The sequence below is a fragment of a genome, unplaced genomic scaffold (genome assembly GCF_019419815.1).
Source record: "Pyrus x bretschneideri cultivar Hongxiangsu unplaced genomic scaffold, Pyrus_bretschneideri_v1 Contig51, whole genome shotgun sequence".
NCBI lineage: Eukaryota > Viridiplantae > Streptophyta > Magnoliopsida > Rosales > Rosaceae > Pyrus > Pyrus x bretschneideri.
This window is the reverse complement of record NW_025999789.1, coordinates 307915-324853: the sequence shown is the minus strand read 5'-3', so window position 1 is coordinate 324853 and position 16939 is coordinate 307915. Positions and strand designations below refer to the sequence as shown.

General features: G+C 36.3%; 3 protein-coding genes across 3 annotated transcripts; 2 read left to right on the top strand and 1 right to left on the bottom strand.

Annotated features, from left to right (window-relative positions):
* Positions 1–475: 475 nt before the first annotated feature.
* LOC103931425 (mitochondrial dicarboxylate/tricarboxylate transporter DTC) lies at positions 476–3607 on the top strand. Its single transcript, XM_009340901.3, has 6 exons — positions 476–692; positions 941–1024; positions 1517–1578; positions 1769–2130; positions 2907–3121; positions 3226–3607. The coding sequence occupies exons 1-6, from the start codon at positions 576–578 to the stop codon at positions 3280–3282; spliced, it is 897 nt and encodes a 298-aa protein (XP_009339176.2). The 5' UTR covers positions 476–575; the 3' UTR covers positions 3283–3607.
* Positions 3608–6219: 2612 nt separating this feature from the next.
* Positions 6220–8744, top strand: LOC103931427 (mitochondrial dicarboxylate/tricarboxylate transporter DTC-like). The gene is made up of 5 exons (XM_009340902.2): positions 6220–6734; positions 7067–7128; positions 7518–7858; positions 8089–8249; positions 8487–8744. The coding sequence occupies exons 1-5, from the start codon at positions 6471–6473 to the stop codon at positions 8541–8543; spliced, it is 885 nt and encodes a 294-aa protein (XP_009339177.2). The 5' UTR covers positions 6220–6470; the 3' UTR covers positions 8544–8744.
* Positions 8745–12275: 3531 nt separating this feature from the next.
* Positions 12276–15373, bottom strand: LOC103931428 (elongation factor P). The gene is given in 12 exon segments (XM_009340903.2): positions 12276–12549; positions 12846–12913; positions 13206–13245; positions 13591–13714; positions 13866–13933; positions 14038–14107; positions 14423–14492; positions 14601–14651; positions 14741–14754; positions 14884–14914; positions 15019–15180; positions 15183–15373. Coding segments are annotated over 12 exon segments (789 nt in total). The 5' UTR covers positions 15261–15373; the 3' UTR covers positions 12276–12536.
* Between the last annotated feature and the right edge of the window lie 1566 nt (positions 15374–16939).

Sequence of the window (16939 nt, the reverse complement as noted above, 5' to 3'; positions counted from 1 at the left end):
ATAACCGTTCACAATATTTCTAATGTAGTTGTAACTTGTTTATGGGGATTAATTTGAAGGAGAATTAATAAAAATTCATTCATAATTTAACGAAAAATATTTAGACAGGTTTTCTTATTATTAAGAGCAATTTTTGTATTATAAGAAGAAAACAGAGTCACACTTCGTGTGGGTTTTAATCTAAGTAAAAAAGAAGATAATTAGAACGATGGTCATGGACTTTTAATTATTTTATACAAATAGAAAATCACTTTTTTTTTTTTCAATAAAAGAAAATATTAGAGTGGGCTTAAACAATAATAAATCACAATTGGCACAAAGTAGTTCTATCATTGTAATTTACTAGACTTGTGAGGTCATAAGACAAGCTTGTCCATTTTGATTTTCCATTTTTATTAAAATAATTTTCATGTCGTGAGGAAAGCAAGGAGGCAGAGGGTTTGTTAAGAGCGCGAGTAGCTAAGTCTGTTAAATTGCCTCTGTTTTCTCATCTTCTGCGACTCCAAAGCAAAAGCAGCCTCCGCCCTTTCTCTCCCTTCTTCGAGCTCCTCACTTCTTCACTTCCAATCCAAATTATGGGAGACAAAGGTACGCCCAAATCTGGTGTTTGGCCAACCATTAAGCCCTTCGTCAATGGCGGAGCCTCTGGTATGCTTGCTACCTGTGTCATCCAGCCAATCGATATGATCAAGGTGAGTTTTTGGACTGTTAAAGTTTGAATCTTTTATTACATTTTTGAGATTTGGATTGAACCAATGTTTTTTCTTTCGTTTTTATTGATTTCCACTTCAATTTTGAGCTGAAATCGGGGTTCCTTGATGATTTTTAGATCTGGAATTTTTTAGTTTTTTTTTTCTGAAAGTTTTTGTTTTGATTTGTGCTATAATTTGGTTAATTGGAACTCATGCTTTCTGGGTTCGTGTTATCTTGGCTGGTACAGGTGAGAATTCAATTGGGTCAGGGATCAGCTGCCCAGGTCACCAGGACCATGATTAAAGAGGAAGGTGTTGGTGCTTTGTATAAGGTATACTTCTTAAAATGTGATTAGAATTTGAGTACTTTTCGTATATATTGTTGATCCAGTGTTGAATGATATTTCAAATCAAGTGATGCTTGTAAGGTGTTTAGATTTGAATTTGTACCGGTAAAGATGTGTTAAAGATAAGTTCGTTCAGAATGATCACTTCATATAGGCTTTCGAATAACACATTTGACCAAGGCGTTATCAAATTCATCATCTGCTTATGTTTTAGTTCATCCATGTATTTGACTAAAAAGTGTTGTCTTTCATATAACATCCAACCAATTTAAACTTAAAATTGTATTCCAAAGTCCAAACCCTTTCTCTCTGATTCCCGAATCCTAATGCAATCTAAGGAGTTGTCAGATTTGAGGTTCGGAATGTAGAAGAATGTTTTTTATTGACTTAAAGTTCTTGATGTTGTATGTGCTGATTGATTGACTTAAGTTTACATGTTACAATGATAGTTTATCTAAACTGAAATTCTATGATTAGGGACTCTCTGCTGGACTACTAAGACAAGCTACATATACCACAGCTCGTCTTGGATCATTCAGGTGAGTCTTTTGCAAAATCCAGACTTTAAGTGAGCTTTTGAAAGCATTTGAATTGTTTTAGTGATAGATTTGCTTTTGTTTAGTTTGATTTTGTAGATCTTCTTAAGTACTTTTATCATGTGATATGATGATTTATATGTAAATTGTTTTTTTATCATCTTGTTAATCTGAATTTGATAAACCTGTTTAGGATTCTGACAAACAAAGCAATTGAGGCCAATGATGGGAAGCCCCTACCTCTATACCAGAAAGCCTTGTGTGGGCTAACTGCTGGTGCCATTGGAGCATCTGTTGGAAGTCCAGCAGATTTAGCACTCATTCGTATGCAAGCTGATGCTACTTTGCCTGCTGCTCAGCGCCGGAACTACACAAATGCTTTCCATGCTCTCTATCGCATTACTGCAGATGAAGGGGTTTTGGCACTTTGGAAAGGTGCAGGCCCTACTGTAGTTAGAGCAATGGCATTGAACATGGGAATGCTTGCCTCTTATGATCAAAGTGTTGAGTTTTTCAAGGATTCCCTTGGATTTGGTGAAGCTGCTACTATCTTGGGTAAGATTCTTTGCAAGTAGTATAAAACGGTGATTCTTTTTTGTTTTAAATTATTTGGGATGTGATTGAAATTAGCTTGATTTTTCTAACTTCTTCTGATATCCGAAGCATTTATTCAGTCTACTCTTTTTGACCGATTCTTTTTGTGAGTAATGAAAATATTCGGTCTTGTTAACATGGAAAGAAGAGTAATGGACTTCATACATTAAGGCAGGTTTTGCTTTATGTGAGGAAAGCTTTGGAATGAACATTGTAGAGTTAAACCTACATAGTCAAAACATCTCTGTGTTTTCACGTGTCCAAAATTTATTATCGAACAACATTGTCATCAGTTGGGTCTGTAGAGAAGTTGGACAAATTTTCCTGAATTTTGTCTTGACCCCTAGGCCCACATACAGTTTTTGTGTTCATCGATGATATTTGCTTTTCCAATTATTCTATTTTGAGTGCTGACCTCACTCTCTCTTTCTTCCCTTTGTATCCGCATTATCAAATTGAAACTATATTTTATGCCAAAAAAGTGAAAGTATATTATATTATTTTTGTTTCCCTGTAATTAGTCTCCAGCATTTTATTAATGATCTATATGGTATTTCATCCTACGTTGTCCTCGTGGAAAGCGGTTATTGAACTTTCTAGTTTTGCCCTATGCTTATGGCTACCAACATAAGGGGAATGTTAACTCTTAATTTCATATATTCCATTCTCTCTATTCCGCGGTTAATATTTGGCCTATGCATATGGTGAATTGACATGTGCTTCCTTTCTCTTTGTAGGTGCCAGTACCGTTTCAGGGTTTTTCGCTGCTGCTTGCAGTTTGCCCTTTGACTATGTGAAAACCCAAATTCAGAAAATGCAGCCTGATGCCCAGGGGAAGTATCCATACACTGGCTCTTTTGATTGTGCCATGAAAACCCTGAAAGCAGGAGGACCATTGAAATTTTACACTGGGTTTCCGGTATATTGTGTTAGAATTGCGCCCCACGTCATGGTACTCTTCTCGCTCTCTTCCTTCCTCAAGGGATGTTCCATTTACTTTCAGGTGCCAACATATTTCTCGATCATATTCTGATTATTTGGTGTTAAATTATGCAGATGACATGGATTTTCCTCAACCAGATCCAGAAGTTGGAAAAGAAAGTTGGGTTGTAGTTTATCTGCGTGGACGGATATTTCTGCTGGAGTTGAGTTTAAACTTCAAACAATAAGTTTTCTAGTTGTATTGCAGTCCTGTTTCTGCAAAATCACGCCTACAGAGTCTAACTGATTATTGAGAATTTTAATATCGGAGTTGGAGTAGGATTTACTTGAATTTATGATATTTGTACTAGTAATTTTTCGGGTGTGACTGGAATGGTAGGAAGGATTACACCCCTTGTGATTGATTCTGAAGTTGAGTACTCGAGAGGGATCTTCTCGTTAGGAACAATTGGACAAGGAATGAATGTCGAGGCGAAATAATAAATTTTTTACACCACATTATAAGCAGGGGTTTGGCGTTTGAAGCTCTGCAGGTTGACAGTTTGTGTTGCTTGTACTGCATGATCATGTTAAGCAGAGGGGTGTGCTATCCACACATCCCTTGTTAATTTCTGTCCGTTGATCTTTTTCATTTCATCTGATCCGACGGTAGAAAATTAGAAGGATAGCACACCCTTAAACAAATATGTTTTTGACCGAGGGCGGTCGTTGCATCTGCATAAATCAATGACCAGCGAATCTGTTTGTTGGAATGAATTCTTAGCTTAAATCAATTGGGCCTTGGAGAGAGACTTTGGTTGTGCTTTTCTCTCTTCTCACAAGTCACGTTGCACATCAAATGAGGATGCATGCGGACTCTGGAGAAGATGTTGATTGATTTTAGTGTTAAAGCTCTAAAACGACAATTTTGTCGCTCGGATAACGTATCCTTGAAATAAAGATTAAATTTTTAAATAGAATAAAGCCATAAGAATGTTGAGAAAACCTTCATAAAAGCAAACAACACAATAATAATCATAAAACTCAATTTCTTTATTTTTCGATAATTGATATATAATCTGCACTAAATTCTTATGAAAATGGAGAAAAGTTTAAAATCGAGATGTAATTATGTAATGGTGAAGACCTTGTCCACCGGGTAATTTTTTTTTTTATCCATGTCCACCAGATAATAAAAGGCTCAAAAGAATAAATAAATACAAAGCTAATTCACAAAAGCCAAAACAGGTATGAAGTGGAATATATGGAACCTGAATTCTCTCCGGATTCTCTTTGTAAGGATCTCAGAGATCCGTAAATCATATTTGTTCATCGAATATCATGCAGTCAGTTTTTGTCAGGTACTGTTTGTGTTCAATTTTACATAAAAAATTTAAAATGATTTCTAACCAAACGTATGATGAACAGATATGATTCACGAATTTCTAGAATTCTCACAAAGAGAATCCGAAGAGTATCCTCATTCGAAGATATGCTATGGAGTTTAAATTTAAAAATTATACCTTTATGGAGCGAAAATGCAGTAAACCCTAATTCCCCATGCTTTCTGGCATAAATAAGAGTTTCCGAAAAAATAAAGGGGCCCTTTAGTATTTAAACCTAGCTATAGATTTGCTTGGCATCAACCCCAATTTCTCTGCGTCCACGAACAAAATCAAACAACTGGTTATTCCTAATAGGGGTGGGTTAAAAAAACCAAAAACCGAAAAAAATTGGACCAAAAACCAGACTGAGGTTGAAAAAAAACATAACCGGAAAAAAATCAAACCGAACCGAATCGAAATATATATTTAATTTTTATAATATTTTAATTATAAAAATCATAAAATTATCAAAATTCTCCGAAATCCTGGAATGCATGAGGGTTCACTTGAAAAGTTTCACTGAAACCAACTTGGTAACAGGTTTTGTTGTGTTATGATTGTATGACTAAACTATTTATAAAGATTGAATTCTATAGTCTTTCGTTAAAGTGAACAGTACCAGGAGCTTTTCGTTAAAGTTCTCTATTTAGGAAAACTAATGAAAATGACTTGAAAACTTTGAGTTTTAACTGATAAGAACAAAATAAAGGTTAATGTGAATAGTACCAGGATTGACTTTTTAGTGTAAAAATGTGGTTTTTCGTTAAAGTAAACAGTACAGAGAGCTTTTCGTTAAAGTTTCCTTTATATTTTTCATTCCCCTCTTCTCTCTCGTCCCCTGTGCCTCCAGCTTTTGGTCTGATGACATTTCTTTTCAAAGCAAATATGTTAAAACTTGTATTTTTGCCAAGATTAGAATCTTATTTACTTCATGATGTTTGTATTTTGGATATTCGAACCAAATATGAATGTAAAAAATATTGCCGCGTATCATAAGGTTGGCCACTGATTTCAAGTTTCAAACAAGGTTCCCACATATTGGATGGGATACGCTCTATTGTTCCACGAAAGCCTTTATACCAGAGCCTCATTGGCAGCACCGGGTCACCTTGCATTAAACGTATAAGGTTATCAATGATCTCTGTTTGGTTATAATTAGGAACGTGTGTTCTCCATCCCATCCCAATTCTTCACAATCATTACAAAGGACCATTGGTTATATTGGAAACTACATGTACGACAAAACCCATTTGATCGTCAACTATGTAAACTATTTATTAATACAACTATCTTTGTCAACTAAAAGATAATGAAAAGATAAATTTCATTTTCCATCACAAAATAAAATCATAGGCAGTAATATTATATTTTTTTTAACATTTTTCCATCTTCATATATATATATATATATATCGATTTGGTTGGTTTCCAAAAGGCCATGAGTGAAACCGAATCAAACAAAACCCTTATAATGTGATTTTATTCAGTGTCATTTGGCCGGTTTGGAACTCAGCCCAATTATTTTTGTCATTTGCAATTTTTCATGGTTTTTTTTTTCTTGATAAAGATTGTTATCATGTTAGTCAAGCCAATTCTAGAGCATGCTGGATTCTAATTTCTATTTGCCACTGAATTCTATAGGTTGTAGGTGTGGAACCAAATCACAAATTTGAAAGGATCGAAATATAAATAAAAGACAATATGTCCATTGCGTGATGCCAGTTGCATGACTGGTGGTAGGTACTCGGTACAGTATTGGTTTATGCCAATACTCTCTAGAGAGTAGGCAAGTTAAAATTGGGGTGGCAGGGAATCCATTTTCTGGTTGTTGGAAAAAGGACCTTCTTTGTTAGTGTAAGATGAAGCTGCATGATGAGACCTTCTTTCTTCCATAGTGTAAAACAAGGCCTTGAAAACTCATGGTTTCTAAAGAAAATGAAAATGAGAATATAAAAGAGAGAGAGAGAGAGAGAGAGAGAGAGAGAGAGAGAGAGATATGGAAGAGAGAGAGGAGAATGTGGGCATGAAACCCTTGAGTAAATCAGGTGGTAGTCCTCCTCCTGCGGGTTCAAATCCACGGTGGATGCAACATTACTGGCCGTCGGTGAAGCCATTTGTGTACGGTGGAGCTGCTGGGTTTTTTACAAGCTATATCGCTATTGCCAGTTCGGCCACTGTCTTCTATTTTGCATCTCCAGACACTGTCGCTCGCTTTCAAAACAGTCCCACAGTCCATTTGTTTTTCCAAAAAAACATCAAGGTTCCAATTTCCAACCCTAGCTGTTTTTTTTTTTTTTTGTTTATTTATTTGAGAACTATTTAGCTAGCTAGCAAATAAATAAGTTGCCTAATTTATCTCATTTCGATCTATGAAAAAGCTTGGTTTTTTTTTTCTCCCTAATTTTGACAAGCCTACTGATGATCTGATCTGTGACAAAATGTCTGATGTGGTTGAAAATGAGCTTCGGAGTCCGAGGTGTACTGTATATTCCTTACATATAAATAATTTATATTGAAATGTTAATTTAATTTATGATATCAGTTGCAGTCTATCTTCAATATTATTAACTTTAAATTGGTTGTTGTTAGCAGATTATTCCTCGTATGATTTTGGCTAATACTTTCATTACGTCTCAACTACTTGGATTATTCGAGTAAGTATATATTCTACTAAATTTTAGAACTAGCCCTGCCAGTACCAATACCACCAATATAAACACAATATATGTAAAGACTCGATGACTCCTCAAGAACTCCTCATTTTGTACTCAATTTTCTTCAAGTTTGATTTCATTTATTAACACGGTTGATTGTTTAGGGTACAAAATGAACCCTTTTGATACTCAATGAGCCAATTAAAAGTTTAATGATTCAACACCCTAGAACAATCAAGCGTGTCAACAGAGATTTGAGTAGAACTGAGGTTAATTTTCTCTTGGTCAAAGCCAGTTGGTATCCTGGCAGGCCTCCAATTAACCTGACTATTTTGATTGAATTTCTTTTTTCCTCTCAAAAGTGAGTTTGGTTTAATTACTTTATTTAGGATTCTGAGAAGGAAAGCAATTTCTACGAACGATGGAATGCCACCAATGTTACATCAGGAAGCTGCTTGTGGGCTGGCTGCTGGAGCAGTTGCAACATGTATTAGGGTTCCATTGTATTTGCATGTAGGCTACTATAGAGCTAAAATTGGATCACCTAACTTTTTTGCAAAGCCTTGGACATTGGCAGGTTTAGCTAGGTACCCAAAAATATGGACAAAAGGAATGGGTCCTTATGTGAGGTCAAGAACCAGCTTAGACTTCGGTATGCTTGCCTCCTATAATCCAAGTCTCCGTTATCTCAAGGAATCCTGTGGTTTCAGCCAATCTCACGCACAATTCGGTACATTCTTAATTCTTTTTTTTCTCTCTCAAAACTAAAATTTAATAAAAATTAAAGATATTGGAATATATATGGTCGATCATGCACATCTTATATCTTAAAACTGAACACTCGTTGTAATCCAGTAACACTGACTTTTCGAACTGATGATGAACATTATATTAAATAGTTTCGAGTTTTATTGTATCAATGAATTAGTGGCGGTGTTTAACTTTTAATTATTAACTCAGGTGCTAGTGCTATATCAGGTTTGTGTGCTGCGGCATGCGAATCAGCGTTTCGAAATGTTAGCTCCCTGGATTCCGCACTTAAAATTCTAAAATCAAGAGGACCCCTTGCATTCTGCACTGGGATTCCTTCTACTTTTGTCAGTTATGCACCTAATGTCATGGTAACCTCTCTCTCAAACATGCACAATTAATAATGCGCACACATTTATCTATCCATCTATCCCGAGTGCAGTATGATTTTTTTTTCACTTCAAATTGAGTATTTTACAAATTTTTACGCACAATATGTGCGTAGTTCCAGAAAGTTAAACATGAGAGTGCCGGGACAGGAGCTGCTGGAGCTTCCGTTGGCCTTGTGTAATTGGTTGATTGCGTGATGTTGGTGCATTGTTTTGCAGGTAACATGGGCTGTTTTAGAAGAAATCAGGAAACGAGAAAAGTCAATAGGAGGATAGCTATTCTAGTCAAGTTCCTAAAATTGATGAGATCTGAAGTTGGTTTGCCATATTGTATCTGCAGACACTGCTTCATGAACGCATTCAGATTTGAAAACAGTTTGGATTTTGAATATTATTGTATTAATTAGGTGGAAGCATAACTTCTGTTAAATGGTACTTCTACATTATATATGTATGGCTATATATATCTTTTGAACATGGACAATTTTTATATCTTCATCTTGGACTCTTATCTACATCTTGGATCCCTTGCCTTGGAGAGATAGACTTTGGTGTAAGAGGTGTATATCCGCTTTGTGCTTCTCTCTTTCTTCATACGTCACATTGCATATCAAATGAGGATGCATACGGATTCCGGAAAAGATGTTGATTGATTTTAGTGTTAAAGCTCTAACATGACAACTTTGTATACTATGAAAATGGAACCGAGATCCATGGGATTAGGATGCCGTGACATGCATTTTAGACATCTAACTTATTCCGAAATAGTAGGCAAAATGTTAAAAAAAATGCAAGAACCCTTCATATATAATTACCTACTATGTTGTAGTAATTTCCAAAAAGCTAATTTAAGGCTCCGGGAACTACTATTTCCTAGATTCTTTTTTTACATGCATTTTGCCAACACTTTGCCTACTATTTCAAAATAATTTAGAAACGAGGCTAGTGTCGGAGCTAATAGCGATGTTTTGGCGTGCCAGAATGCGAGGGTTAACGTGCCAAAGTGTTAGACAAATGCATGGTATGACACTCTAGCATTCACATTGTGGCACACCAAAACATCGTTGTTAGCCTCGACATGACAAGCATCGCGAATTGTCGACAGAATGCATGTCATGACATGCCATGCATTTTGTCCACAATTCGCGAGGCTTGTCATGACATGCCACAATGTGAGTGTTAGCGTGTCAAGGCAAGTCATGGCTACGCTAACACTCGCATCGTGGTACACCAACATTTTGCCTACTATTTCAGAATAATTTAGATGTCGGCGATTCATGTCACGACATCCTAATCCCATAACATTCCATCGCATGTCAAGCGCGCAAAACATCGGCAAATGCATGCCATGACATGTCATCGCATACCACGCATACAACAATGTTTTGGTGTGCCACGATGTGACGGTTAGCGTGTCAAAGTGTTAGAAAAATGCATTGCATGACACGCCACTCTCGCATCATGGCACGCCAAAACATCATTGTTGGCCTCGACATGACAAGCGTCATGAATTGTCAGCAAAATGCATGTCATGACATGCCATGCATTCTGTCAACAGTTTGGGAGGCTTGTTATGGCGTGCCATGGTGGGAGGGTTAGCATGTTAAGACAAGTCATGGCTTGTTAAGACATGTGACATGTCATATGCCAACAACAATGTTTTGGCGTGCCACGATGCAAGGGTCAGCATGTAAAAGTGTTAGGAAAATGCATGGCATGACCAACCCTCGTAGCGTGGCACGCCAAAATATCGTTGTTAGCCTCGCTATTACAAGTGTCGTGAATGTTGGCAGAATGCATGTCATGACACGCCATGCATTCTGTCGACAATTCGCGAGGCTTGTTATGTTGTGTCACGTTGGGAGGGTTAGCGACTAGTCATGTCTTGTCATGACATGTCATGCCTTGCACTTTGACGACAACCCGCGAGGCTTGTTATGTCATGCATTTTTTCTAACACTTTACCTATTATTTTGGAATAATTAAAAAAAAAAAAGATCTAAGAAAGAGTAGACCCCGGGGCTTAAACTTATTTTTTTAGAAATTAGTACAAAGCATGATGCAAGTCATACATGAACGTGTTCTTACCAATAAGAACACGTTAATTAGTAGAGCTGCAATTTTACTAGTGTTCTTACTGGTAAGAATAAGTTCATTATTTGAGCTAAATATTTACAAGTGTTCTTGTTCTTACTGGTAAGAACATGTTTGAAATGTTCGCTCCCTTGATTCCGCCCTTAAAATTATAAAATCAAGAGGACCCCTGCTTTCTTTACTGGGTTTCCTTCTCTTTTTGTCAATTATGCACCTAATGTCATGGTAACCTCTCTCTTTCACTCTCTCTAACATGCACAAGAATGCGCACACATTTATTTATCTGTCTGTTTCAAGTGCCATATGATTTTTCAGTTCAAATTGAGTATTTTATCACTTTTCTACGCACAATTTGTACGTAGTTCCAGAAAGTTAAACATAAGAGTGCCGGGACAGGAGCGCTGGAGCTCCCGTTGGTGCATTGTTTTGCAGATTACATGGGGTGTTTTAGAAGAAATCAGGAAAGAAGAAGAGACAATGGAACAATAGAAATTCTAGTCAAGTGCAGAGACTGCTTCTTGAACGCATTCAGATTTGAAAACAGATTGGATATGAAAGTTGAATATTATTGTATTAATTAGGTGGAAGCATAACTTCTGTTAAATGGTACTTCTACATTACGTATGACTATATATCTTTTTAACATGGACAATTTCTATATCTTCATCTTGGACTCTTACCCCTACTCTAGAGGGTAAAACGTTGAGGCTGTCTAGACGGTCGACCAGACTAAAATGGGAGTGGCAGGAATCCACTTTGTGGTTGCTGAAAAAAAGGCCTTTCTTTGTTAGTATAAGAGGAGGTGAGACCATCTTAATTACTTTTAATTCCGACAGTGTATCATTCATCCAGTCCGGAGATTTTTAGGCATGCCCGCAATATCTTCAAGGTGTTCCTATTTCACTCAAAACACATCCGTATAGCGAAACAAGAAAGTGAATATGCTAGCTCCCTGGATTGTGTCCTGAAAATTCTAAAATCAAGACGACCATTGTTTGAAGGATTTCTACATGTTTTTTTCGCGTTGCACCTCCTGCCATGGTATTCTCTCTCCCGCTATTGCTCTCTCTATCTCAAACACACGCAAACACGCACGCATATTTGTCTATTTATTGGAAAGTGGTTGATTATGTTATTCTGCTGCATGATTTTGGAGACTTCCTGGTTTCATTTAGAAAGGATTTGGAATCTCGACGTGTCAGTTGGACTGGCAATCTGAATACTAGAAGTCTGCAACAAGATGCACATAAACGTGTAGTCAAGCTTTCCTTTTGATGTCATGTTTCATTTCCCCTTTGTTTTGTGAGTATGTAGGGGATGTCATGCAACAGGGATACAATCACACAATCCCCAATGAAAGAATCAGGAACTTGTGGAATCAGATTGGATTTGATTTGGTTTAGATCTTAATTAATTAAGTCTTGGTCTGATAACATTTCTTTTCGAAGCAGATATGTTAAAACTTGTATTTTTGCCAAGATTAGAATCTTATTTTCTTCATCATGTTTGTATTTCGGAGATTCGAACCAAATATGAATGTAAAAAATACTGTCGTGTATCATAAGGTTGGCCACTGATGTCATGTTTCAAACAAGGTCTTGGTCCAGACGGTCAAATTTCATGAATGGGGAATCTGATTTGTTGCGAGTAGCCAAAATACCGAGGTGATGAAGAACATCAGATTAAGCGGTCATATATTTCGTGCTAAGGGGTTTGCCTCCAATAAACCGGTTGGTGGTTACAAGATATGAACAACTTGTCTTGAACCAGTAGGCTAATCAGATTTAACAGTAAAACGAATTCTGGCATGAAGTTTCAGAGGAACATTGATGAAAGAGAGCTTATCAGCATATATGATAAAAACTCGTTTCCCTTCTCATAAAATCATAAAAGTGCAAAACAGTAGCTTAATAATAATGTGAAACTTTTTTCCTTTTTTTATAAACTAAACTGCACCAAGAAACATTGTTCATCAAGTCAATGAGCAAAACTATCATCCCGCTGAAAAAGCGGTATCATTTCCGCTGCCAAACTATGTTGTACGAGTAAATGTACATCACTTTGAATCAGCTACATCAAGATGGTAAAAATTATCATGAAGCTGAGCAACTCATCTTAAACAGTGGCCAATAGAATTTCCACCTCTCCATCCAATTGAAGCAATGCTATTAAGCATTATGGCTTGGCCCTGATACCAAAAGGAAAAAAGAAAGGAAATAAGAGATTAGACTCGGTACAAAATCCAGAAACGCTTCACAGTGCACGAGGAGAGTTACAATTATACAGAAGGATAATAACATTATAGCATTAACTTCAACATCTCAGTCTCAATCATCGGCATCATTCTATTTAGAACGGAAAAAAAAAAAAAAATTAGATACACTTCAAGCAGACGTGAAATAAAATGCTTATCCTATATTAACTGTGCCAGAAAATAGAACTTGAAATACGTGAAACATGCCATAAAGATGAGTATAAAATTACCTTTTAACATAAGAGTCGTCATCGGTGTCAACCACCACAGCTTCACCTTCTACAATGTGAGGTGGTACCTAGGAAAGTTTGAAAAGAAAATTTACAAAAAATATTAAACACAAACAATAATGCAATATATGATTATAAAACCTATGGAATATCCTCAATGCACCATGGGATGGTAGAACAAGGTTTAGGAATGCCAACAAAAATATCCCCCTTCAAATTAGAAAGCCGTAATTTGAAATGTGTCCTATTCTAAGTTTATTGCTTGCTACAGGTTTTGCAAATACCTAATGTTATTTTGTAATATTACCTACAAAGATGAATAAATTTAAATATCAAACTACTCAGAAAAAATAGTCTTACTTTGACAGTGAAGCCGTTTTCCATCACAGCTAATATTTCCCTGCATTTTAGAGAAACATCAAGGGAATAGCAAAAGCACATAAATGATATAATAATATTACAGTGTACAGTAGTGTCAAGATGAGAACTGGAAACCGCTTCAGAATTTAGCTACAAGATCTGTAGGAGGAGCCAAGTCCATGATGATTAAAAGGTCTTATCATAGGAAGCTTTAGTTTAACAAGTTAATTGAGAAATCAATGGTTTAGGAATTGCAGGATTTTCTTTCTTTCTTTCATTTGCATACTCACAAAGTACAAAATTCCATATATACTGATACTGAAAAAGAAAGCAACTAGTGATACGAAGTCTGAAAAACAGATAATATTCCACAATGAAAACATACTTAGGTGCTTGTGCAGTCCCCCTCACAGGATTTTGTGCTTCCTTGACAACGCATGTCACGTGTTTTGGAACTTTAACGGATAAAGGTTTATCATTATACAGCTCCACTGTCACTTTCATTTCCTCTGTTCACAGTGATAACATATTTTAGATACATGGCAACCAATAATATTTTGGTATACTAAGTTTGGAAATAAGTGAACAGAGAGTAAAAAAAAAAAAAAAATCATGGAAATAAGTGAACAGAGAGTAACATGTACTATAATAAGTTTGGACCTTGTAGGTATTTAGCCTTCTTTCCAAACAAGTCCTCAGGCACATCGAGTTGATCAAGTGTATCAGGGCTGAAAAGAATTACAAATAGTACACATTATTTAAGGGAAAGTAACAGAAGAAAGTGAACCGAAGGCGATGCCAGAAGAAAATTTTAATATTATATAAAACTCACTCTATCAATACTACAATGCCATCACGATCTGTGCACATGTAAATGTAAGTTTTTGATTCAACAAATACTTCTGCAGCAATACATATGAAATTTATCATCTTAACTTAAGCACACACATTTATAATAGCTCAAAAATAAGGGACATGATTAAGATTAAAGGAACTCAGCCAACTGGAAATACAGTGACAACCCAGCACGTTCGCTTCAAAATTATCAAAACAGACATTAAGAATGGCACGAAACAGTAAAAGAATTTATGATGCGCAATGCATAAATAAATATCCAAGAAACTAAGATCATACAACAACCAGAGAATGCTAACATTGAACTTCGAAAAGTGAACCATAACTAGTAATAGGAATTTGCAAAGTTAAAAGTTTCGTACTATCAATTTGCTCATCCGTCAACAATCGTAAGGATGTCTTGTTCCCCGAGTCAACATCACGAACCTCCACCTGCAATGAAAACACAGCTTAAGATATCAGCATGGTTAAAAAAAAAAACATAAATTACAATCACAGCTTGTGACCAACACCCTAATAATGATAACGTCAGAAACACACCTTAACAACCGCTTTTCCTCTTCCTTCATGTGAATGATCCGCCTTTAACACCTATATAACAACAAATTATGCATCAATAAACTCCAGAATACTAATTAACAACACTAATCACCATTAAAGTAGATAATCAGCAAACTCACCTGGTAAATGCGATCTGGAAAAGGTATTGCAAACCATAACCCCGACCGCAATGCAATATATTTTCAAAATTCACAAACTTGGTTAGTAAAAATTGAAACTTTGAAAGAGATTCAAACTAAACCCAATGAAATTCCAAACCCACCATTCCTTGCAATGACATTTCCAGGTTTTACCTGCAGAATCACGAATCACCCAACCCATGATTACAAACAACAGTTGCAACTCAAAATACTCGAATTCATAGTACGAGAAACCTAAACGAGATTAAGGAACTTACATCGCCGCCGTGGACGACGGCTCCGCGTTGTTGAATGGCGGACCAAGGAGAGCGAAGCAGAGTTCTTCCGGTGAAACACGTGTTGGTGCTGTGGGTGATGGTGGAATCACAGCCCGGTGAGGTTAGTGAGTGCGATATAGAAGAAGAAGAAGAAGAAGAAGAAGTAAGGTGGTTAAGGTTCTCGGAGCGAGGAGAAAGAGAGGGCGAGGGAGATTCTTGCACAGCTTTGCCAGTGCCTGCATTTTTTTAATTTTTGCTTTTCTGCTAGAAAAAATTGGGAAATTTGAGAGAGTGAGAGTTTATGCTACGCGGCAGAAAACCCACGCTGAAAGTGAACGGTTATTTATAGGAAAATTTTATTTCACCTCGTATGATTTTTTTTTTTATTTTTTATTTTTAGAACGTTGGTATTTTTATAATAAGGGAAGAGAAAGTTCAGGTAAGCCACATAATAAACAGCCTAATTTGATATCGAATTTTTCATCTACGAGATTCGAATCTAGAACTTCTTCCTTTCGAGTGAAAAGAAATACTATCAGATCGTATTACTGAATAGCTCATCGTATAACCTTTTTGAACATCTAACTTAAATTTGGACCATGCTTAAACTTATCCAATGAAACATTAGAGTGATGTTATGCACACTCGCATCTCAACTTACCGCCAAACCTCCCCTTTCGATTTTAATTCTGGTTAGAATTCTATAATTCAATCATCCCAGATCGTCAGTTCATTTCAACTCCCTTTCAAATCCCACGACCAAGCCTTAGGACAGCAATTCCCAAATTTCATCCTCATAACCCATTTATACGGCAATCCTTTTGTCATTTTACAAGGTCAAATAAGTATTAACATTTTTATTATAAGGTGATAAAATGATAAGATAATAAAGTGAGTTTAACAACACTCAACTTAAAATGTTAGTTTTTTTTACTTTTTTTTTGTCGAACTTAAAATGTTAGTTGTCTTTATTATTTTATTGCATAACTAGCTAAAGTTTTGGAGTACAAATGAACAATGCAAGTTTGGGCATTTCAGTTATTTGGAGTACAAACGTGCAAGGCTCTGAACTAGACAATCGGTAACGAGCCAACCAGGATCCGCAGCGTAAACCCATTAGGTGTCGGACAAACGACAACAAAAATTCAGATTTTCTAGCGCAGCCGTCCGAATAAGTACGGAATAGGATCCGAATGAGATCGACGCACGATAATCCTTTCTATTTGAATCGATACAAAATTCATTTCACTTGGACTGTTGAGACTTGAGTAAGAAAAACCCTCTGAAAGAAAATCACCGACTGAATTTTCCCGGCAGCCAAACACCACACAAGGTACGCTTATTTTCTATTGCAAATTTTCTTCCTTTTTCTCTCCATCTTTCCGCTGCCAAGAGTCTTCGGAATTGGGAAAGAGAAGCATACTAAATCTTGCAGCTTGTATCTGAAATTTGAAATTTTCACTTTGCTTCCCTCTCCATTTGTTGCCACCAGACAGGTTGTTACGGTTTGTAGCTCTTTACATGCATACATATATCACTACGTGGAAACAATTTTCTTAATTTGCTATATTTTTCTCTGCGTTGGAAACGTGTATGAATTTTCATTGTGGTATTATTTGCAGAGATGAGAGATGTTTGGCGATTGGATTTGATGTGAGTTTAGTATCATAAAAGAAGGGCACTTAGTAGCTGAGGGGCAAGGAGCTTTGGAGCTTTACCATCGTATTCAAAAGGAATGTGGACGAATATTTTCAAAATCGTATGTTCATTTGCCCCCGTTCTCTTCATTCGTTTCATTAGCTTTGAATTCTTAAAGTTTCATTTTTTTGAGTTTATTCTTAATATGGCATACTTGCATTGCATCATGGCTTGAATGCTGTTATATATGATAGCTTTGCAAGAGAAAAAAGAAGAAAGACAA